The sequence below is a fragment of the Eurytemora carolleeae genome, unplaced genomic scaffold (assembly GCF_000591075.1).
Source record: "Eurytemora carolleeae unplaced genomic scaffold, Eaff_2.0 scaffold914, whole genome shotgun sequence".
Taxonomy (NCBI): domain Eukaryota; kingdom Metazoa; phylum Arthropoda; class Copepoda; order Calanoida; family Temoridae; genus Eurytemora; species Eurytemora carolleeae.
The window spans coordinates 47,991-70,682 of record NW_019396986.1 but is presented as its reverse complement, the minus strand read 5'-3'; the positions used below and the strand labels follow the sequence as shown (position 1 = coordinate 70,682).

At 31.7% G+C, this 22,692-nt stretch overlaps 2 protein-coding genes across 4 annotated transcripts; one reads left to right on the top strand and one right to left on the bottom strand.

Moving 5' to 3' along the window:
- The first annotated feature begins 1,099 nt into the window (after positions 1-1,099).
- On the top strand, positions 1,100-15,130 carry LOC111710802 (GTP-binding protein Rhes). Of its 2 annotated transcripts, none has more exons than XM_023484946.1 (11): positions 1,100-1,142; positions 1,219-1,294; positions 2,413-2,668; positions 3,725-3,808; positions 5,317-5,386; positions 6,940-7,031; positions 8,097-8,155; positions 9,622-9,683; positions 10,676-10,738; positions 11,315-11,467; positions 14,731-15,130. In XM_023484946.1, exons 2-11 carry the CDS (start codon positions 1,282-1,284, stop codon positions 14,845-14,847), a joined length of 969 nt encoding a protein of 322 aa, XP_023340714.1. In that variant the 5' UTR covers positions 1,100-1,142; positions 1,219-1,281; the 3' UTR covers positions 14,848-15,130. The 2 variants fall into 2 exon arrangements, with proteins under 2 accessions (XP_023340714.1, XP_023340713.1); XM_023484945.1 differs by having other exon boundaries at positions 1,208-1,294.
- Positions 15,131-20,660: 5,530 nt separating this feature from the next.
- On the bottom strand, positions 20,661-21,798 carry LOC111710805 (uncharacterized). Of its 2 annotated transcripts, XM_023484949.1 has the most exons (3): positions 21,688-21,798; positions 20,963-21,265; positions 20,661-20,929 (listed from the first exon to the last, which is right to left on the bottom strand). In XM_023484949.1, exons 1-3 carry the CDS (start codon positions 21,712-21,714, stop codon positions 20,777-20,779), a joined length of 483 nt encoding a protein of 160 aa, XP_023340717.1. In that variant the 5' UTR covers positions 21,715-21,798; the 3' UTR covers positions 20,661-20,776. The 2 variants fall into 2 exon arrangements, with proteins under 2 accessions (XP_023340717.1, XP_023340716.1); XM_023484948.1 differs by having other exon boundaries at positions 20,661-21,265.
- Between the last annotated feature and the right edge of the window lie 894 nt (positions 21,799-22,692).

Sequence of the window (22,692 nt, the reverse complement as noted above, 5' to 3'; positions counted from 1 at the left end):
TAACAGATAACCCTCCATTTTATACCGCTTTTCCCTCCATTTTTATAAGAAAACTATCTGTATTTTTATTCGAAACCATTTTCTAAACTGGGCAGGGGGGGGGGAAGCTCTGGCTTCATTCTAAAATCTTTAGTACTATAACCTTGGCTGCAAATTTACTGGGAACAAAAATACGGTTTGAATAGAAATTAACAATAAAGAGTAAATATGCTGTTAAATAACAATGGAATACTTTATAAAAAGATATATAAGTGTATTAAAACCGTTATTTTTCAAGTTCACAGTAGACAGTAGACAGTAGACAGTAGACACTAGACAGTAGACAGCAGACAGTAGACAGTAGACAGTAGATAGTAGACAGTAAACAGTAGACCGTAGACAGTAGACAGTAGACCGTAGACAGTAGACAGTAGACAGTAGACAGTAGACAGTAGACAGTAGACAGTAGACAGTAGACAGTAGACAGTAGACAGTAGACAGTAGATAGTAGAAATTGGACAGTAGACAGTACACATTAGACAGTAGACATTGGACAGTAGACAGTAGACAGTAGACAGACGAATATTTGATCTAGAGTCTTCATATGATATTGAACACTCAATATTGCTTATAAAATTTTGTACAAAGTAAATTGCAATAGATTAAAAAGATCCTCCAGTCGAGCAGTAGTAAAAATGGTATTTTATATTTCTGGTCCTTTCCTGGAAATATCATCGACATGTTAATCCTTTTTTCTATTGTTTCTTTTCGAATTCCAATCAAATTTACAAATGTGTATTTAATTGTCTGTGGTTTTTCAAGTACCCTTTATTTAAAGAGGGACACGCCCAATTCACAACGGTACGCTAGTGTAACGTGAACAGTCTTTAATTCTCCCATTTTTATTATTGTTTCCACATGTCACTTTTTATAGAAACCATAATTTAAAATAACCAACTTTGGAAGAGAAAAAAACATGAATATGTAAAATTAATTCTTGATTTGACAAAGCTTCTAAAGATATGGTTCGGAATTGGATATGTGTTTCTTTATTTGGAGATTATATTTAAATTAAGTACACAGTCTCTTTTATAAAATTTTTTATTATGAATTCTGTTGCAGAAGAATGCTGAACTAAAAGGTTAAAACACAAGTCCAAAAAGGTGAGGAAAAAACTTGATTTGATCAGATTAGTAAGACACCCATATTGTATTGTATACTTATATAGGTTTATCCAAGGATCAAAAAGGATTACATTTCCTACTCTGGGACAACACACACACAGACAAGCAGACAAACATCATGAATATAAAAGGTACAATTGTTTGAAGGTAAATAGGTAAGTGAAGAATTACATAGATTGTAACAAAAGGATGTTTTCTCCCGCAATTTTCCAGGGGTAACATTGGACCATTGTACTCACTTGAAAAATCCAGGGGGGGGGGGGTTGCATTACTCCCCCTCACCGTGGACTAACCAGGGAAATATGAGTTTGGTTACTTCAATTTGAATTCAATCACAGTTTGGTCTTTTACTCAGAAATACCCGTTCCATAAAAACGAATTCCTCCGTAAAAAAGTAAGAAAAGAAAGGTCTATGTATAATGGGATAAATTGTGATCGAAAGTCTCAGCTTACTGGAACAAGGACCTTTTCTTAAAGTTACGCATTTATTGAAAGGAAAATAAAATAAAAAACAAAATAATTAAGTTTAAAAGAATTGTTATGTTCAACAAAAAAGTAATTAAAACGAATTAAAAATAAAGGTTCTGGATGTAAGGTTAAAGTGTTTTTCTCCCGTAAAATATAAAAACATGTACGCAGGCCCTGGGACCGGATTTTATGTATGGAGCTGAACCGCACAGACGCAGTTCAACCAATTATATTGTTTAAGCCGAAGAGAAGTGGCTGAACTACGTTTATGTAGTTTAACCATACCTTTCTATTCAATAAATCTGGTCGCCGAGAGAACGAATAGCAATTTCTAACATTATTTTCTTAATCAATTCCAACATTTTATCAGATTTTATCAAAGTTTTCGAAGATTCTATAAAATTTATATTTTTAAATCATCCTATAAAATAAGGTTTCATGCTATTTCCGAAAAAATTGTAAAAACTGTTTAAAGGTTTAGCTACATCAATAATAAAATTTCTTGAATAAACAAAATAAATGAAAAAATGAAAAGTCTGTCAAATGACTGAACTGAACACTTTGATTAACTTATGCCTATAATCTATTCAATATAGTCAATGTGGTTCGGAAATATTAAAGGTTTATAACGACACTAGGTTGCAAAAATATGAGGATTTGTAATTTAGAGTTTAGGGCGAGTAGTTATAGTTCCTTTTATATTGCAACCCTCCAAGGAAAGGTTTATAAATAATACCATTTTAAATGAAAATATTAAACTTTCATTAAAACTTTTTTTCAGAAATACAGCGGCGTATGTCGGGTTCCTTAGAAAGTAAAAGAGGGGGAAGCGATCATTTAGTGACGGTGAGGCGGGGTAGTGATCAGCTGGTCGCCGTCAGGCGTGGGAGTGATAATCTAGGTGGTGGACGGCGGGGGAGTGAACGCCGAGGGAGTATTTTTGAGGAGCTAGGGAAGGTTATCCGTGGAAGACAGAGCAGGAATAGTGTTGACAGCGGAGCTTCCTCCTGTAGTGAACCCAGATCCTCGTCTTACAGGTATATTTATTTTTAGATGGAATATTTTTTTTGAATGAGAAAGATTGATCGGAGCAGTTGGTTCAACTCACGTCAAACTAAAGTGAATTTTACTTAAGTTACAATAATAACCCCATCTGATAACAGAACTATTGGAAAAAGAAAAATGTGTTGAATTTGAATCTGAAACCAGAAAAATTTGCTATTTTCGCACTTGTGCTTAAATTAAATCAAAACTAGATGAGCTACGAGGTCACAAAGACGTCTTAAGAATGTCGTATAAACTTGATATTCTCCTTCTGTACTACACCTTCTGTAAAATATTCTCCTTCTGTCTACAGTTCACCGTGAACTACACTATTGTAAAGTATTCTCCTTCTGCATGCATACAGTTCACCATGAACTACACATTCTGTAAAGTATTCTCCTTCTGTCTACAGTTCACCGTGAACTACACTATTGTAAAGTATTCTCCTTCTGTATACAGTTCACCGTGAACTACACATTCTGTAAAGTATTCTCCTTCTGTATACAGTTCACCGTGGACTACACTATTGTAAAGTATTCTCCTTCTGTATACAGTTCACCGTGGACTATACTGTAAAGTATTCTCCTTCTGTCTACAGTTCACCGTGAACTACACTATTGCAAAAGTATACTCCTTCTGTATACAGTTCACCGTGAACTACACCTTCTGTAAAGCATTCTCCTTCTGTCTACAGTTCAACGTGAACTACACTATTGTAAAGTAGTTTTGTATTATTAATTAGTAAAACCATACGCTAGACAACCTTCTACCAGGACTCTTAATTTTAAAATCTTATTCTTAGATTTTTAATTTAGATGAATAGCAAATATTTAACAGCTTATCCATGTACAACTTTACACAAAAATATTTTAAAAAGACTCATTAATTCCATTGTTACTTAATTGGTTAAGATTCCAAATTCAATAGACACAATTTGAATTTTGCTTTTAACATTTATGAGAAAAAAGGTCTCTTTATCCAATTCTTACGTTATTTTTCAAATTAAAATGAAATACATTATTTTTTCATAAATGTTTTTATTTTGCAAGGATTGTCATCCTGGGAAGTCCTAGAAGTGGTAAAACCTCGATAATATCACAATTTCTTTATGATACGTTCCCTACGTCATACAGGTAGGTTTCAATAACAATTGCAATGTTTTTGTTTAGAATATAATACAAACGACTTAGCTTTATCAATAATATGGCAAACTAGTAGATCGGAATAAGTCACATTTTAATTTAGATATCAGATTTTTATATTAAGATGTTAAATACAAAAATATAAGATTCTTAAAATCATTTTAAATTTTATTTCTAATTTTAAGCATTGTTTTATTGGCCATGACTTTTTCTTATACTACACTGAGAATCAGAAAACAATAGAATAGGAAGACGACATTATATCGACACTTAAATGTATTTGATGTTGTTACAAAACGAATAGTTTTAATGGAAACTTAAAAAATCAAATACTATGTCAAAAAATATTGTAAATTTAAATAGAATAAATTATTAAAGTTAAAAAAAAACATATTATGTCAATTGGATCGGTTCAAAGGGCTAAAATAACTTCAGTCTTTAAGTCGTCTTCCTATTTCAGACTATTCTGGTTATCATTGTATGTAAAAATTCAGAAAAAAACTGTTAAAATTATGCGTAATTCGTGTTTTCATGATAACCTTCCAACGAAAGGAATTGTATGCCTTTGAGAATTAAACTATTACCCCATCTCAGGGATAGCCAGAGTTTTTTAAAACTAGTTTTCGATTATTTATAAATAACGCAAAGAATTTTAACATGTTTGCTTTACTATATAAGTTTGTTTCTTAAATTTAACACCTAGTTTTGATAAGATTGGACAGTTCAATTTACGGAAAGTATTAAGTAAATCCACTTTTTTTTTTCTTTCATTTCCTTAAATCCTCAAAATATAAAATAATTTTAGTTTCTGATAATCATCGTTTAGGTCTATTTTTGGATTCAAAGATGCTCCTAAACTTAGCTTTTCCTACATTATGATAAATTCTTCTCTCGGAACAAAACGATTTTACAAACTATTTCTTGAGACATTTTTCAAATCGTTTTGAAAACTTTTGGGCAATATCTTTGTGCAATATCTTTGTGCAATATCTTTGGGCAATATCTTTGGGCAATATCTTTGTGCAATATCTTTGGGCAATATCTTTGGGCAATATCTTTGGGCAATATCTTTGTGCAATATCTTTGGGCAATATCTTTGGGCAATATCTTTGTGCAATATCTTTGGGCAATATCTTTGGGCAATATCTTTGGGCAGAGATTTTTTCCTCAATTCTTCAAAATGTAATAAATTTAAAACTTTGCATACAATTATAAATAGGGAACACATTCGTAACAGGTCACCAAAAAGTCAAAAGACCCTAATGATTAGAAACAAACCTCAATAATATGCCTATTCCTACGTACTGATAGTTTATCTTATAAGTTAGACAACCTAATCCAGACAATTTCTTTAAATCTTGTACTTATCTGTATGTCCAGACAATTTCTTTAATTCTTGTACTTATCTATATATCCAGACAATTTCTTTATATCATTGTACTTATCTATATTCAGACAATTTCTTTAAATCTTGTACTAATCTATAAACCTTGTTACAGGGAGACAGTAGAGGAGATGTATAGGGGTGAGTTCGAAATCGGAGGAGGAGAATTATCTTTAAATATACAGGTACTAGCCTGGGAACTATCTTTAAATATACAGGTACTAGCCAGGGAACTATCTTTAAATATACAGGTACTAGCCTGGGAACTATCTCTAAATATACAGGTACTAGCGAGGGAACTATCTTTAAATATACAGGTACTAGCTTGGGAACTATCTTTAAATATACAGGTACTAGCCTGGGAACTATCTTTAAATATACAGGTACTAGCCTGGGAACTATCTTTAAATATACAGGTACTAGCCAGGGAACTATCTTTAAATATACAGGTACTAGCCAGGGAACCCACCTTTGCCGGACAAACTGAACTTTCCATACAATATCCGACAAACTCAGGTCAGAACTTTTAAACTCATATAAAAACATTCCTGTGATTCTACCGAGTTTCTCAATCAAAACTTTAATAGATATACAAATAGATATAGATATCTATATCATCTATGGGTTCATGACTTATGAGCTGACATCCAAAAAACAAACAGAGATTATTACTTTATATATATAGATATAACAGTTACCATTTTATACTCATTGCTCAGTTGAGTCCGCACTCTTGATCTAGATTTTAATCTTGATCTAGATTTTAATCTTGATCTTGAATTTAATCTTAATCTTGAATTTAATCTTGATCTAGATTTTATTCTTGATCTAGATTTTAATCTTGATCTAGATTTTAATCTTGATCTAGATTTTAATCTTGATCTAGGTTTTAATCTTGATCCAGATTTTAATCTTGATCTAGATATTAATCTTGATCTAGATTTTAACCTTTATCTAATTTTAATCATGATCTAGATTTTAATCTTGATCTAGATTGGAATCTTGATTCTAGATTTTAATCTTGATCTAGATTTTGATCTTGATCTAGATTTTAATCTTGATTCTAGATTTTAATCTTGATCTGATTTTAATCATGATCTATATTTTAATCTTTATCTAGATTTTTATCTTGTCCTAGATTTTAATCTTAATCTAGATTTTAATCTTAATATAGAGTTTAATCTTGATCTTAATCTTGATCTTGATCTTGATCTTGATCTTGATCTTGATCTAGATTTTAACCTTGATCTTGATCTAGATTTTAACCTTGATCTTGATCTAGATTTTAACCTTGATCTTGATCTAGATTTTAATCTTGATTTACATTTTAATCTTGATCTTGACTATAATCTTGATTTTGATTTTCATCTTGATCTTGATCATGATCTTGATCTTGATCTTAATCTTGATTTTGATCTTGATCTTGATCTTGATCTTGAACTCTACATTCATTCTTGATCTTAATCTTTATCTTCTACTGACTTAAAAAAAAATTTAAATAATGTTTCCAGTACTGTAATAACCAAAAAACTTTGGAATAGTAAGTCGACTTTTAAACTCAATTTATGACTTTAAAAATTCCAATAAACATGAGACACAGCAATTGTGCATTGTAAACAGACCCATTTCACTTAATAAGTGGTTTAATAACAACATCAAATGGACGTCAGAATTGCTTTACTGTCGTCTTACTATTCCACAGTTTTCTGGTTATCACTGTATCTTATTTCTCCCCTAGGATACTGGAGGATGCTATGTTTATGAGTTTCCTTCAATGATCCGTGTTTCTCTATACTCAGCTGATGCTGTGATTATCGTCTTCAATCTTAGGAATTAACATTTAACATTTATTTATATTTTCTAAAAAATGGCTGATTACGTATTTTTGAAGGGAATTCTCCCAATTCTCTATTCATTTCGTATATTCATTATTGCACAGTTTCGTATAAAAAGGAACAAACTTGGTGGGTTTGCAGTTTGGTTTTCAGCTTCTTAATTTTTATGAAGTAAAGGTTTAAAGAAAAGAATATCATTATTTCTTTAAAAAATTATACAAAGAATGACGCCCACAGCTCTTTTCATAAAATGTGATTTAAATTAATTAAATTGAATCGAAATAATAGTATTCATAGTTGTGAACAAAGGAATTGAGTTTTAGCCACAAAAGCCGGATTTTCTAATCCCTATATATTTCCAACCCAATGCCATAGACCTTAGATATTTTGTTGGCTAAAATTATCTAAGTTTAAAATATCACAGGTTTAAATCATCAGGTTGCTAAGAAATAGGGATTCGAAAACTTGAGTTTGTTGCAAAGACTCAATTCCCTTTGCCAATTCGTTTGCTTTGCATAGTGTATGGTTGAGGACAATCAAAATGCGGGTCGGTTTAAAACAAAATCAGAAATGGTTTATAATTTTTTATTAATTAAGTTACATGGCCAACATATATATATTTGAAAATCCCTTAAAAAATAATTGTAACAACATGTATCTGCGCATGTTAATATTTGTCAAAATTTGAACATTTTAACGACGTACTTTTTGAACTTTTAAAAAATCCTCCCAATTGCACCCTAAACAATAAAGATAGAGGTCTATTTTGTTTAATGAGCAGTTGACTAGAAACATGTATCATACTCTCCTATCTCAACTTTACATAAGGGCAAAAGGGGGTGGGGGAGGGGGTAGGGAACACCTCCCCCTCCTTCGTATATATTTAACAAAAATAGCCCAATTGTGATAGGGTTATATGTCAAGAAAGCTCAATCTTTAATTGAAGAATTTTTATTCCACCGAGTATTTTCGATATATATAATTTCATGTAATTATGAGAACATCACCATCCAAGAAATTTTTTGAAAGCTTATAAGTCAAAAAATGTTTTTGCGTTTAGCGATCCTGAAACTTTTGACGAAGCTGGAAGACTGAGAGATCTAGTTTTGGAGGCCAAAGGTTAAAATTTCTAATTTGTTGTACATTTTTCAACTTTTGGAGACATTTTTTTTTCTCCATAATGCAGCCCTCTGACCTACTTTAAAGCTGAGCTGCATCTCTAAGAATCTATCTTCAGTGATAATCAGCAAACTGTTGAATAAGAAGACGACATTGAAATAATTTTCAAAGTATAATTAATCTTGTTTCACAGCAATTACTAGTCGTTTCAACATCATTCATGAAGTGAAATGGGCTGAGCACACTCCACAAATGCTGTGTCTCATGTACCTAGTGGATATTTTAAAATTATGACATAAGTTTAAAAGTCGTCTTCCTTTTAAAAAGTAGTCTGGTTCACACTGTATGTCAAAACGTTTTGAATATAGTGTTCTCCCATTTTCAGAAAGTTTATGAAAGGTTATTGTACTTCCGGACTTTTCTTCTTCTTTTGGATTTTATCTAATATTCTTCGTTTGCTTTTTGAAAAAAATTTAAAAATCCAAATATCTAGATAAAAGGGACAGAAAACGTTATCACAAGTAATCCTTCATTGGTAAACTGGCACGTCGAACTCACAGCAGTACCTTTAAATAAAAGTTTTGTTTGATCAAGTATCAATCAGATATCCATGTTTTGTTTCAGAAAACTGTTTATTTTGACTTATTGTTTCTCTACAAAAGTGAAATTCATTTTGCTTGCTGCAGAAACATTGGAAACATTTTCAGAATTAAAAACTTTTAAAAATAACGTTTTCATCCACATTATTAGAAAGGTTTGAAGGGTACCGTTGTGAATTTTTTTTTAATTGAGGTTTACTTTAAATTACGATATTTACAAAAATAAAATTGAGAATTGCATCCATGTTTTCTTTGGTTGTATTCTTATACTGATTCTTCTGAGAACTCAAATCAGTTTTTAAACACAATACACCCCTTAATGGAAGAAAATCTATTGAAAGCCAAGTTTAATAGAATGAATGAAAATTGAAAGAACACAATTCAGTTTGGGAAAGTTCAAGTAAAAAAAGGTTTAGTTATTATTAAACTAGCTTTGAAACCCAGCTTTGCCTTTATTCACTGATTCAGTCATCTGTGATTAATATCTTAAAAAGTGAGTGATTTTAAATTTATTTAACAATGGCTCTTCAAAATCATCGAATTTTTAAGAGTGCAACGTTTTGTCTTTTAACTGTTTTAGTACGTTTGACGTTTGTTATACTAGTCCAACGTTAAAGGTAGTTAATAGTTATAGTAAAAAACGTCAGACCACTATAGATTCAGTAGAAGTAAATATTTCCTTTTACTGATTAAAGGATTCATATCACTAATTGGATAATGAGATAGATAGAAAGATAGATGTTACCGCCATGCAATTTCTATTAGTTCAGAATAGACACCAAACACATAACTGAACCCTTATTGGATCAGGCGCTAACGGAATCGGCATACAAAAAAATTATAGAATTAAAAGAATGTGTGTTTCAGGTCCTGACACTCCTATAGTTATTGTTGGGAACAAGTTGGATTTAGTGAGAGAGCTACCGAAGGTAAAATCTAAATCAAATCTATATAATATATATATATAGGGGAAAGGTTAGAGTGTAACCAATAATAAACGAAAAAACGGCTGGACCGACCAGGTCCAAATTTTGTGTGGGACCTGGCCTGATCCCAGGGAAGGTTTTTGAATGATAAGAATATCAAAACTAACATTTCGAAAATCGACGAACTAATATTTTGAAATCCACGATTTTTTTCAGTCATTGTTTTATAATGTTTACAAAGATAATTTGATAACAGATAGAGGAACAAAGTGCACTGAAAGCCTAGTATTAATATATTTCTTTAGTTAATTTAATTTAAATCTCACAGTAATCATAATTTTATTGTGCTCATCCTAAATCAATTTAACCAATTGTATTTTTACTTCAAAAATAGTAAACATATTTGTAAATTAAATTCAAAAGTTGAAAGAACTTTCTTTTATAACAATCATAGCTCTTTGTTGCATTATGAAATTCAATAAAATCCAGGTTGCATTTCCAAAACGTCACTGGTGTTTAGAATCGTACAAAAGACTAGCAAAAACAATTCAGATATCCATTCACCAATATTTTTGCACAAAGGAATACATTGTCGAGTTATATCATATTCACTGAGAAACTTAGAAATTGTAACTAAATATTTTAATTTTAATTCGAAAAGCGTTTTAATCATTTATCCTTATCTCTTTGGTCTCATAGTAAAGTTGAAGAAATTTTCAATGCAATTCTAATTTTAACCTTTTTTTCATCTGAAAACTCATTCATTTGGAAAAGACGTGAAAGATAATAATTGAAATGCAGAATCACTCCGTACAGTAATAACCAGAAAACTCTGAAATAGGAAGACGACTTTCAGATCAAGTTATGAGCATGAGACACAACACCAACATATTTCTATTAAATCGTCTTTCTTCCTCTTAAATCGTCTTTCTGGTAATTACTGTACTAAAAGATGATCCGAATTTCATGAAAATAAAATTTATTTATTTCTCAAGGAGGAGACAGAGGCAGTTGTAACCCTGGACTGGGAGAATGGTTATGTGGAGTGCAGTGCTAAGGAACCAAGAATTTATATGTAAACTATAAATAACGTCTTAAAGGAACTGTAAGCATAATTTCAATTGCAATCCCCGATTTACAACGGTACCCTTAAACAGCTTTGTCTGATTTAGTATGAACTGGATATTTATGTTTCAAGTGAACCGTTGTAAGTTGGTATTTCCATCTTTGTATGAAGGTTCACTTAATTTACGCAAACATTACCTTTTTGAAAGCAATTACTTATTTCTATCTCAGATTTTCTGGTTATCACTGTAATTGTATTTTTTTCTTTTTTTCACAAAATTTACTGGAATTTTGATTTTCTTTTGCTCTCCAAAAATTAAGCATATTTTTCTTTACAAGATAATGTTTTAATATCACCATTATTAATTTATGCTTTACTCTTAATTTCTTTTTATAGTAGTCAAATACAATATTCGAATTATAGTTTGAATTAACGCAGTTGTTACTTTTTATAAAATTTTAACTCTTAGTTCATTTCAAAGATTTGTAAATCTTCAAAGATTTGAACAAATATTTTGCTGTTTTCTAATTTTGTAATTAGGAAATTACTTTGGTTTGGTTTGGTGCAGGAAAACCAGAACATTTCCGCCATCTTTAAAGAGTTGTTGAACCAAACCAAATCCAGTTGTGTCGAAATCAACAAACCTCTGGTGGGAAAGATTGGAACTATTCATGGCTCTATGCCATCCATCAACATGAAAAGACGACAATCTATGCCCATGGTAAGCAAATGATAACTGTAAATTTCATGAATCCTTCTTAATAAATCAAATGAAACTGACAAATGTGGGAAAAAATCAAATGTTGTCTGAAAAATCTTTACTTTATTCTTTTCTCCATGTTAAATAGAATTGATATTGGGGTCTTAACCCTGTTCCCGCTGGGGGGGGGGGGTCAATTTGACCCCCCCTGTAGTTTTTTTTACATAACTCAAAAAGTATTGGGTTGAGGCTGTTGAAATTTTCTGACTTTTCTTACATACCCAAAGCCCTCCCTTTAGGCCTAAAACCGGGCTTTAATACTAACTGCCTGAGTCCTCAGGCACATTGCCTGAATGACTGCTTTTGCCTGTAACAAACTAAATCTTTGTTTTGACCCACTTTCACTTATCAGATTTTGATAAAATTTAGCTTTTTGGAAAGCCTATGACATAAGGAAATGGATTGCACAAGTTTTGCGAAAAAAAAATTGCAAATTTTTTGCAAACAACCGGTCAAAGGAAATTTGCACATTTTTAGTTTTTCTTGATTAAAAATCAGGTTATTTAAAATTTTGCAAATATTTTTGCATATTTTAAATGGCATGGTCAAGGGCTTTTCAAAAATGTATAATTTGTCATTTTTTGGACAAATTTTTTTTTGCAATCATTTTTACTATAAAACTGGATTTTGCGATAAAAAATTCAATTTTCGCAAATTTGCAAATTTTTTTGCAGATTCTAAAAGTAGAGCACAAGAGCTTTCTAATGATGTATCATTTGTCATATTTGGACATAAAACATGGGATTTAGAGGGGGGGGGGTCAAATTGACCCCCCCCCAGCGTATCCTGGTTTTCAAGTACCCCAGCAGGGATAGGGTTAAATAAGAACTTTCTTATCATTACTGACATTTTTTTACGATAAATGTTACAGGGCTGGGCTTAACACATTAGATAATAAGACTGTGGAATTATTTCGTATTTTTTAATTGCTTTTTTCTTTAAAATTTCAGTAATTTAAATATATTTTTTTGATGGTGAAGAGTGTAAACACCATTGTACTCTTCAGATCGTTATAACGAAAAGTTAATTTATTAATAGCTGGAACTAAGCTAACTTCATCAAAAAAATTTAGAGCATTCACGAAAAAAATACGTTTTGAATTTTCGTTCTAAATTTAGCAAAAACATATTCTATTTGTAAATTGCAAGTTAATATCAAAACTGGAAGGTGAGCTTTGCAAACAAAAAGTCTCGTCAAAAATGAGTTAGAATATTCGTATTTAATTGCATTAAATGTCTTTAAAAAAGTGATTTAGAGTTTAGTGTGGAATATCGTTAATCTTGAACGCTTGATCTCGATATCAAATGTGGGTACTTTGAGGATGAATGATTAATCCTTAAATTATCAAGTTATCCCTGTAGACTATGACCACCATGGACTATCTAAGATAAATTAAATGATACCGTAAATCTGCATAAGATGACGTTAATCAATGCTTAAATCCGAGATTCAAAACAAAAATGTTCTGACTCGAAAATGCTAACTATTCCCCTGAAAATCATATCTGAATAAATACATTGGAAGTGTATGCTAAACATCAGTAATTGTTCTTTAGGAATAGTGGGCATCAATCAAAGCTCTGCTCATCCTCATCCTCCCATATAATATCAAACTAGAAAAATATATAAACGATTTTGTGCACTTTATCATCGTGCTATAATGATAAATTAGCCGTTTATTATAGCACGATGCTCTACAGTTTCATTGATTCCCGGCTTTTGTCAAAAAAAACGAATGTTCCATTTAATTTTAAAATGAAGTTGAAATTTACTGGGCTTTTTATTTCTGGCTTATTAAAAATATAGAAATAAATACTGTATCAAGACAAGTAAACACAAATTTCATAACAATATTATTTTGGCACTACATGTTATACAGTTGTTGGACTCAAGTTTTCTCTGTATCTCGAAGGTTCTAGACTTTTTAGTTTATATTTTGAACCGATCTGGGAAAAAAAATTTTAAGCGCTGCTAATCAAAAAACAAAAGTGTTATTGTCTGTAAACAGTTATTCCATCTTCAAGTTTAACCAAATAGAAATTTACCATTCTTCACAAAATTATTTATGTCATTAATTGACACCTTAACATGACACCTTCGCGAAATTTTTTTATTTTTTTCTTTAAAAATAAAAATAGAAAACAACATAAAGTTTTGATGGTAATTTTTAATTTCCGATGAAATAGTTTCACCCAAATGGAAAGTTAAGTAAGGAATTGAGTCTTTGTCGCAAACTATGATTTTCTAATCTCAGCATCTTTGTAATCCAATGCCGTAGACCTTAGATATTTCAAACTATGAATTCTGTGAGATGAAAAAATCCAAGTTTGAAATGTCAAAGATTTACACCATCAGGTGGAAAAAATATAGGTATTAGCAAATCAGAGTTTGTTACAAAGACTCCATTCCTTTGGCCCAGAATATTTAATCTTTAAAAGTTTCAATATCATTAAACCCATGTTAAATTCTTTAATTCAACCTCATTAAACTCATGTAAACTTCTTTAAAAGTTTCAACCTCATTAAACTCATGTAAACTCCTTTAAAAGTTCCAACCTCATTAAACTCATGTAAACTCCTTACAAGTTTCAACCTCATTAAACGCATGTAAACTCCTTTAAAAGTTTCAACCTCATTAAACTCATGTAAATTCCTTTAAAAGTTTCAACCTCATTAAACTCATGTAAACTTCTTTAAAAGTTTCAACCTCATTAAACTCATGTAAACTTCTTTAAAAGTTCCCAGCTCAGAACCTAGAACCATAATGTTGCTATTCACCTTGAAATTAAACCAAGATCAACACATTATGAATTAAGCAAACAAGCCAAATCAGCAAAATATCATGACAACATGCAGCATGCATGATAGTTTAAAATATGAAATTTAACCATATTTACACAATTCCTACTCTTAGTCAAGGTGTAAATGCTATTCCAAAATTATGGAAATGAAAAATAAAAAATATGTAAAGATTTTCTTTGTCGAAAAGAACATTTTTGATGTTTCAGAAAATGCATAAATTCAAATAAGATTTTACATTTTTCGCGCGTTAATTGCAAAAAAAAATTAATTAAACTATTTTCTGCATTCATATTTTATCATTATTATGTAGATGTCGGCTTACTTTGCAGAATGTTGATAAAAAAATCTCTACATACGCATATCAATAATATTATTAGATTGTTGTTATTGATATATATTTATAAAAATATGTTATGTTGTGCAGGTGCCAGCATTTCACAGAGTAGCGAGGGAGGGAGGGTCGGGCACCTCTACACCACACACAACAAGGAGAAGCTCACTAGCCGCAACCTTTAAACGCGATTCCTGCAGAGTTTCATAATCATTCAACAGATCACGCTCTCCGATTCTAGCGGGTTATATTAAACTTAAAACAACATAATGATTGTGCGCCATATTTTCGTGTCACAACCAGGATCAAATCTATCAAAAGAATTAATTATATCGAACATATAATGTTAATGTTACAATTTCTGCACAATTATTATGCCACATATTGTAATTTTTTAATTTGTAAAATTTTGTAAATCTATTTATCTTCCATCAGTTTGAACTAGGGTTTACACCGAATTAAACTTTTCGCGAAAAAATGCGAAAATTTTCGCAAAAACCATAGGTTTGTCTTTTTTGATGAATTTTCGCAGAAATTTTGCATTTCTTTAATAAATTCAGAATATTTTCGTGAAATTTTCGCATTTATTTGCGAAATTTTCGCATTTCTTATTTCGCAAAAATTTCACATTTTTTCGCGTAACAAGTTGAAGCGAAATTTTTCTTTTCGCTGCAAACCCTACTTTGAACACTGAATTCTTACATTAACAAATAATGTTATTCTAATAACATAAACTGCATTTCATTTCATCAAGAAAATATTTTTTCAGACATTTAAACATTCTTTCAACTTTCTTTAAGTTTTCTTTATCAGATTTATCCCTACAACTCTGTCGCAAAAGGAAAAATTAAAAAATGAAAATAATAGATTTTTTTCTTTCAAAAATGTGAACAATCTCTTTAAGTTTTAAACTTGGCGAGGCTTGTATTAATTGTCTTATATAATTCTGGACTTTATTTATCATGAATTTCACTTGAGCTTTATCAAAAGGCTTTACAATGAAAATACGAGACATAAAGATTAATTTCAAGCGAATCTCCATGCAGAGATGGGAATGCCAAATTGAAAACTCTCGCCTTAAAATCTTGGTCTGATCAAGACAGTATGAATCAGATATTAATATTTTATTGTGCTTTCACGAGAAAAATAACTTGCACAATCCTATTCATGAATCATATAAGAATTATCAAAATTATGCACTTTTAAACCTAGCAAAATGTCAAAAATCTTCCATATTATTAATCAGATAAAGGTTTCCCTAGGGTACCGTTGTAAATCGGGCATCGTCATCGTTGCACACGGGCAGCCGCAGTACATTTGAATTTTCGAGCCGGGTCCCAGTTTGTACTGTACCTAGCTCTATGGACAGGACTAGCCTGTGCAACAAGGTTGACGCGGTCAGACTTTATGCTTCATAAAGGTTGAATTTACTTTTACTAAAGGGGCAGAGGTGCGTGTGCATGGAGGTTCACTTAAAATGACGCGTACTGTCCCTTAAAGTTGTGATTTCCATGTATTGTTATGAAAATGAAAAGAGGCAACTTAAAATTATATTAAAAAACTTCAATGAGAGCCGCTTAAACTAGAAATATTTCAATAAAATCAAGTTTTTTTTAAAGATTGATGATATGCGTGAAAATATCTTTGAATACAATTCCACAGTAATAGTTATTTTGAATTTCTGGAGTTTTCAAAAGAGTGCTCTGCATATATTCTCAATGCATTGATAAATATTCAACACTGAGTTCTGAATATCAAAATGGCCATATCCTGCATTTTAAAGGGTTTGGTTCTCTCAAATTTATTAAAGGGAATGTAAGGATCAATGAAAAATATTCTTTTCTACCGTGTTTTCACAAATCATGACGATATCTTCCTTTCTTTTACACAGATAGAGATTTAAAGATCATCTCGGATTATAAATTGATCCCCTTCCTCCTCGCGGGGTCACTTCAAATTACGTCCACATAGTATTTAGTGCGATTTTCTTGATTTTCCTTAATCTAAAAATGTAGAATTTCTTGGGGCCTCGCTTCGTTTGGTAACTGAAATCGCAACATTTCTCAAATATCAGTATTTTTCTTTTTTTTCTTTGCCAAAAACTTAAATGTTCTAATCCCTATACCTTTCCAACCTGATAGTTTAAACCTCTGATATTTCAAACTGAGATTATTTGATCTAAAATAATTCATAATTTGAAATATCTCAGGTGTACGACTTTAGGTTGCAAAGATATAGGGATTTGAAATCAGAAATTGTTGTAAAAAATTAATTCCTTGATAATGCATTTTAATTGCTTAAAAGTTGTCTAAGGTAATCTAGTTATTCAATTCATTATGGAATTAAATTAGGTATAGTTATCTCAATTAGAATTCTGCAAAAAATGAAGTTTAAAGGCAATTGTTTTAATTAAGTGAAACGAGCGAACAAACTTTTTCGTAATATATTGTTAATGGTTTCAGCCTCCAGTCCCCCAAAGAGAAAAATCCTTCATTAAACCCTCCGGCACTTTTTTTTGCTCTCCATATGAAAAAAAAATCCAACCTATCAGATGGGGTAAAATCCAACCTATTAGATGGGGTAAAATCCAACCTATCAGATGGGGTAAAATCCATCCTATCAGATGGGGTAAAATCCATCCTATCAGATGGGGTAAAATCCAGCCTATCAGATGGGGTAAAATCCAGCCTATCAGATGAGGTAAAAATCCAACCTATCAGATGGGGTAAAATCCAACCTATCAGATGGGGTAAAATCCATCCTATCAGATGGGGTAAAATCCAACCTATCAGATGGGGTAAAATCCATCCTATCAGATGGGGTAAAATGCATCCTATCAGATGGGGTAAAATCCAACCTATCAGATGGGGTAAAATCCAACCTATCAGACGGGGTAACAATTCTGGAATGATTATTGAGAACTTTTTCTTTATGTAATTTATTTATTATAAATAGTTCAATCATTAAAATATACAATTGTTGAGAAACAAAAATTCTATGAGCTTAACATTTCAAATTTTAAATATTTTTTAATTTATAAAGAATTGTTATCGTCTGTTCAAGTAAATGATAAAGTACGAAGCACATGTTGTGCAGTGTGTATAGTCGTCTATATTCAATATGTAATTATCAATTTTAAATATTGTATTACAATGGAAATCTCAAAATTGTATTCTCAGTTCTTGATATATTAAATTTGAATTCTTGGAGTATTTTTTAATTGAATATAATATATATATAAATATATAACTAATCCATGTATATATATATATATATGTTCTTGATATTCTCAAATTTTACACGGTCTCATCCTTTAAGGGCAACCCTGCAGCTGATATTTGCCCCTGTACGGAATAATTAGGGTTGCTAATCGTTTTTGAAAAACCTGTTTTTAAATAACGAAAAACGATTGTTTTTCAAAAAAGTGGAAATGATCCATCCCTAATGGTAATTAAACCTCCCCCTGTCGTTACAAAGTAAAGATATTTATAATGCTAACTATAAACCTCCCATGATCTAATGCATGGGTCCTGTAGTGTCCGAACTCTGAACCTTTTATCCCAGCGGTAAGCTTAGTACCTCAGCCATAAAGCCATTTATCAAACTCAGTTTTTACTGATGATAAATTTTTCTTTTTTATATATTTAAACGCTGCCAACCTTAATTATCTTTTTCTCAAGTCTTATGATATGTTAAGAGTTAGAGTGGGAGGGTGAGGGGGGGGGGGCGGATGTTTTATCGTACGTGCAATTCTTTAAATGGAGTGTCACTTGAAATAGGGCAAAAAATTGCTTCTTGCAAAGGAATTAAGATTAAAATATTATGTGTTTTCAACCATGTCCGTTTATTGCTATAAGAAGATGAGGAACAAACATGTTTTGAAATTATATATTATCAAAAAGAATAGAATATATATTAGAGGGGAATTTAGAGAATCTCTCGGTATGAATTTTTTCAGTCCCTTTTAGCCTGAAAAGGAGTTCAAAGTGTACAAATCATGTAAATGTTCACAAATTATATGCAGTAGAGTACATTATACAGTATGTTCCCTACACTATCCATTTCAACTTCGAATTTTTTAAAGCTGTTAAATATACTTTATAATGAATTAGGTGAATAAAAAACACCATTTGATATAACGGAAAATCATGGTTTGTAATGTGAAAGGCATAGAGTCTATGTGAAATGGTCATTGGTCAATTATGAAACCAGCCTATTTCATAATTTGGTTTTCTTTTAATATTAATTTTAGATCTTCTATAAAATGATATTCCAGGGCCCAACAGGATATATGGCATTTATATGTGAAGTACACCTGCAGTATGGAAACAATACAACAAAATGGCCGTTTTACACTTTTTTCTAGTAAATTCCCCTCTAATATATATCCTATTCTCTTTGTATATTATGTATATAAAACCAAATAAATTTAGCTTTTTTCGAAACTGGACATGAGATCAAAACTATGTAGTTTGAACCCGCCTAACCAGAGTAGGTTGTTTTAATTGGTTGACCCACTATAAACGAATGAGAATTGCAGATAAAAAACAATGTACATTGTACATTTTAAGCATAAGAATAATGATAAATCAGGAAAAAGGTAAGGAGGAAACTAGAGGTGACAAATTTGACCTTCACTATCTGTCTAGCTCACATTGTCAGGAAGAAAGTTGTTATGACCATGCAGTTTTTTAAAACTAATGGATGATATTTAGAAAGAAACTGTGACAGTCATTTCCTTATTTCTTAATAAAAAGTTTATAAGAAGTGAAATGAAATGATTTGATGAAATATATCATTGTCTGTTAATTAGTTCCAATTGCTGGGATTTTGGTCCATTTCTAACACTGAGCGTTAGAAACCTGGCATTGTCTTGAAAACGGTCAAAGATTTTTCATTTAAAAGATCTTGTATCATTATTTTTGAGAGGTTATAAATTTTATTATCGACTTTCACTCTCACTATGGGTCGGGATCTTAACCCTATCTCTGCTGGGGTACTTGAAAACCAGGATACGCTGGGGGGGGGTCAATTTGACCCCCCCCCCTCTAAATCCCATGTTTTGTGTCCAAATATGACAAATGATACATCATTAGAAAGCTCTTGTGCTCTACTTTTAGAATCTGCAAAAAAATTTAATTTTCTATTTGTGCACATTTCTAACAGCCAGTGTTAGAAGTGGGTCATTATCCCGTTTTGGAACTAATGTCCACTGTAATTGTATAAAGAATGTTGTTTCCTTCAAGGAATATGTATTTCGATATAACTGCAGTAGCTATAATTTATTTGCACAGTCTGCGATATAGCTAAATGTAATTTTCCCGTTAAATGCAATAACGTTTTTTGCAGTGTAATAAAGAATAATTCATATTAGAGCATTTTAGTCTAATGGTTTGTATGTACCACCTAACATCTTCAAAGTTGCTGAATTTTATTGTTTTTTAGTAAATTGTTTTATGCAGAGGCCGTTCTTAACGTCTCTTATATTGGTCGTCAAATGTACTGAGAAATATCAATCAGATAAGATTTAGCACGAGACATATCTAGCGGCCAACATATCGTCCCCCAAAGTACGTGAACTACACGACCACACGGCCTCAGGATAGAATTATACCGATGAACAGTCTTAGGTCGTCGAATTAAGCTTCCTTTCATCTTTCGACAAGATCACAAAGTAGTAAAGACAGTTATTTTGAAGATAAACACCTTGAACAACACTAAAACTGTGTACAATCTCATGAGCTTTAAATCATAAAACACTAGGTTAATTGGGTCCATTTTCGTTGGATCACAAGAGAATTAATCAGGATTTAAAAAAGTTAAAAGTCGCCAATTATCCGAAATTTTATTAATCTATTATCTACATCTAAGAATTTTTAATTAAAAAATTACAATACAAATTTTAATACAGCTAAACGAATAATGATATACAAAGTTGGGAAAATTGAATTGTTATTTCCCAATACGAGAGTAAAACCTTTGAAAAAGAATTATAAAAAAGCTGAAAGGAAAAAGTTTACGAGTTGAAACAATTTCATTCTATTAAAAATCAAAGGTTATATTACACGAAATTTAATACCAGTTTATGTACAGTGTAGTTTCTAAACTATTGTTCATTTCTAAATAAGAGTAACATTATTTAACCATCCAGACTCCTCAGCTTGTATTTACGACGGATGGTTAACGGCCTCGTATGCCTCCTTTGTCCACTGTTGTGCGTTGCCTTGAAAGCGCCCAAACTTCTTTCTCCTCGTGTAACCAGACCGACATCTTGAAGCTCTCCTCGTGTAACCAGACCGACATCTTGAAGCTCTCCTCGTGTAACCAGACCGACATCTTGAAGCTCTCCTCGTGCAACTAGGCCGACATCTTGAATGGTGGATTTAGCAGAAGGCTCTTCACGGATTACTAGGTCGCCATTTTGAATGCTTGGACCAGCTGACCACTTTTTAATTGTATCCAACCCAACATCGTGTTTGTGTCCCCAGGTGGCATTACCTTGATCCTTAGCATTGGCTCCAAAAACATGAACATGCCCGAGATCTGCAGAGTTATGGGTATGCCTGAATGGATATCCTTCATTTAGAGCAGTTGGCAATCCTAACGTAACCACGGCACTCTGGACAGCCTAAATATATAAAAGATTAGCGAGATAATTAAGACTATAAAAGTTTAATTCACTAGGCATCTTCTACTTGGTGAGCATTATCTTTGTAAAATAAAATAAAAAGTTGCCGGATTTTATATAAAAAAGTTTTAGTTTTTTAAAATTTAGTGAACATTTAATTTTGCTAGAGGCTAATTTTTTAAAATTTTGATTATTCCTTTAACCTTCCCCGGGGTTATGCCGAGGTCCCGCAAAAATATTGGGCCGGATCGGTTCAGCCGTTCTTACATTTATTGGATAGAAACACACAGGCATAGTAAGTATTTATTATAAGTAACAACGAAACTATCATAAGATGATGAATATTTTAGGGGTCCTTGTGAACGATAACCTTTGTGTATACCAGGAATAACCAGAATAAAGTTTAAGATTTTTAGACTTACCAAAATGCAGAGAACTGAATGAATCATCTCTACAAGTACGAGAAGAAGAGGAGGAGACACTCACAAGATGATACATTCACAATGCAAACACAAACTGTAATCTTCTGATCCTAGAACTTAAAGAAATAAAGGTTTAGAGTACAGATAATCAGAGAACTGGTTTTTCACAATTGTTTGAAAACAACAAAGGTTATGATTTTCAAGGATGAATAGGTAAATGAAAACGTTAAGTTTTATAATTTTCTGTATTTCTTTCAGTAATTTGATTTACAAATACAATGCAAACAAAAATATTGTCTTATTAATTCTTATAATAAAAGGTATCTGCTGATAAATAATAATAAAAGCTGATTTATAATTTAAAACTTGGGATCCGTTTATCCTAGTTTTCTTCAGTATTCGCAATTTTTGATCAATATTTTTTTTTATCTATGCATTCCTAATTTTTGAGCTTTTTTATAAAAGTTTAGCGTTGACTGTGATTAATAGTGTATAGAAAAAAAACTTTAATATTTTTTTATTAATAGTAAATTGAACCTGAGCTGTGTCACTCTGTATAGTGTAAACCTTTGGTATTTCAAACCTAGGTTTGTTAAAATTAATTCGAAATATAAGGAAGACGATTTTTCCGACTCAAATTGCCGTAGCCTTTTCTCTAGATGTATGTGTACTCAAGATCCATTTCCTCCTCATGTAGTGCCCACGTGTCGAATCTCCGCCCATCCCAGCTCCCAGTATTCAGTCATGTTAGGACAGTTGAACTAGTAACAGCTCCGACACAGGGAGCCTCTTGACTCCTTTATGATGATGACGCAGATACTCAATTAGCAGCAGACAGGCTTATCCGAGGGTTCCCAGTTTATCATGCACTCCACTTCCAGAGACAACATAATCGCTCAAATCCAGCATGATAAAGCCGCGATCTCTGCCTACTAGGTTGGATAAGCCCTGTTGCCCCAGTTCCTGTTGATCTGCTCCACCAACATGAAGCTCTACAACACTCCC

Excerpts from the sequence above, each read along its gene's own strand:
- LOC111710802 (XM_023484946.1), top strand. Across the intron at positions 9,684-10,675 it reads TAGTGAGAGAGCTACCGAAG|GAGGAGACAGAGGCAGTTGT; the intron begins GTAAAATCTAAA and ends TTATTTCTCAAG. Across the intron at positions 10,739-11,314 it reads ATGTGGAGTGCAGTGCTAAG|GAAAACCAGAACATTTCCGC; the intron begins GAACCAAGAATT and ends GGTTTGGTGCAG.
- LOC111710805 (XM_023484948.1), bottom strand. The coding sequence starts at position 21,714 with ATGATTCATTCAGTTCTCTGCATTTTG. Across the intron at positions 21,266-21,687 it reads ATTCAGTTCTCTGCATTTTG|GCTGTCCAGAGTGCCGTGGT; the intron begins GTAAGTCTAAAA and ends TTATATATTTAG.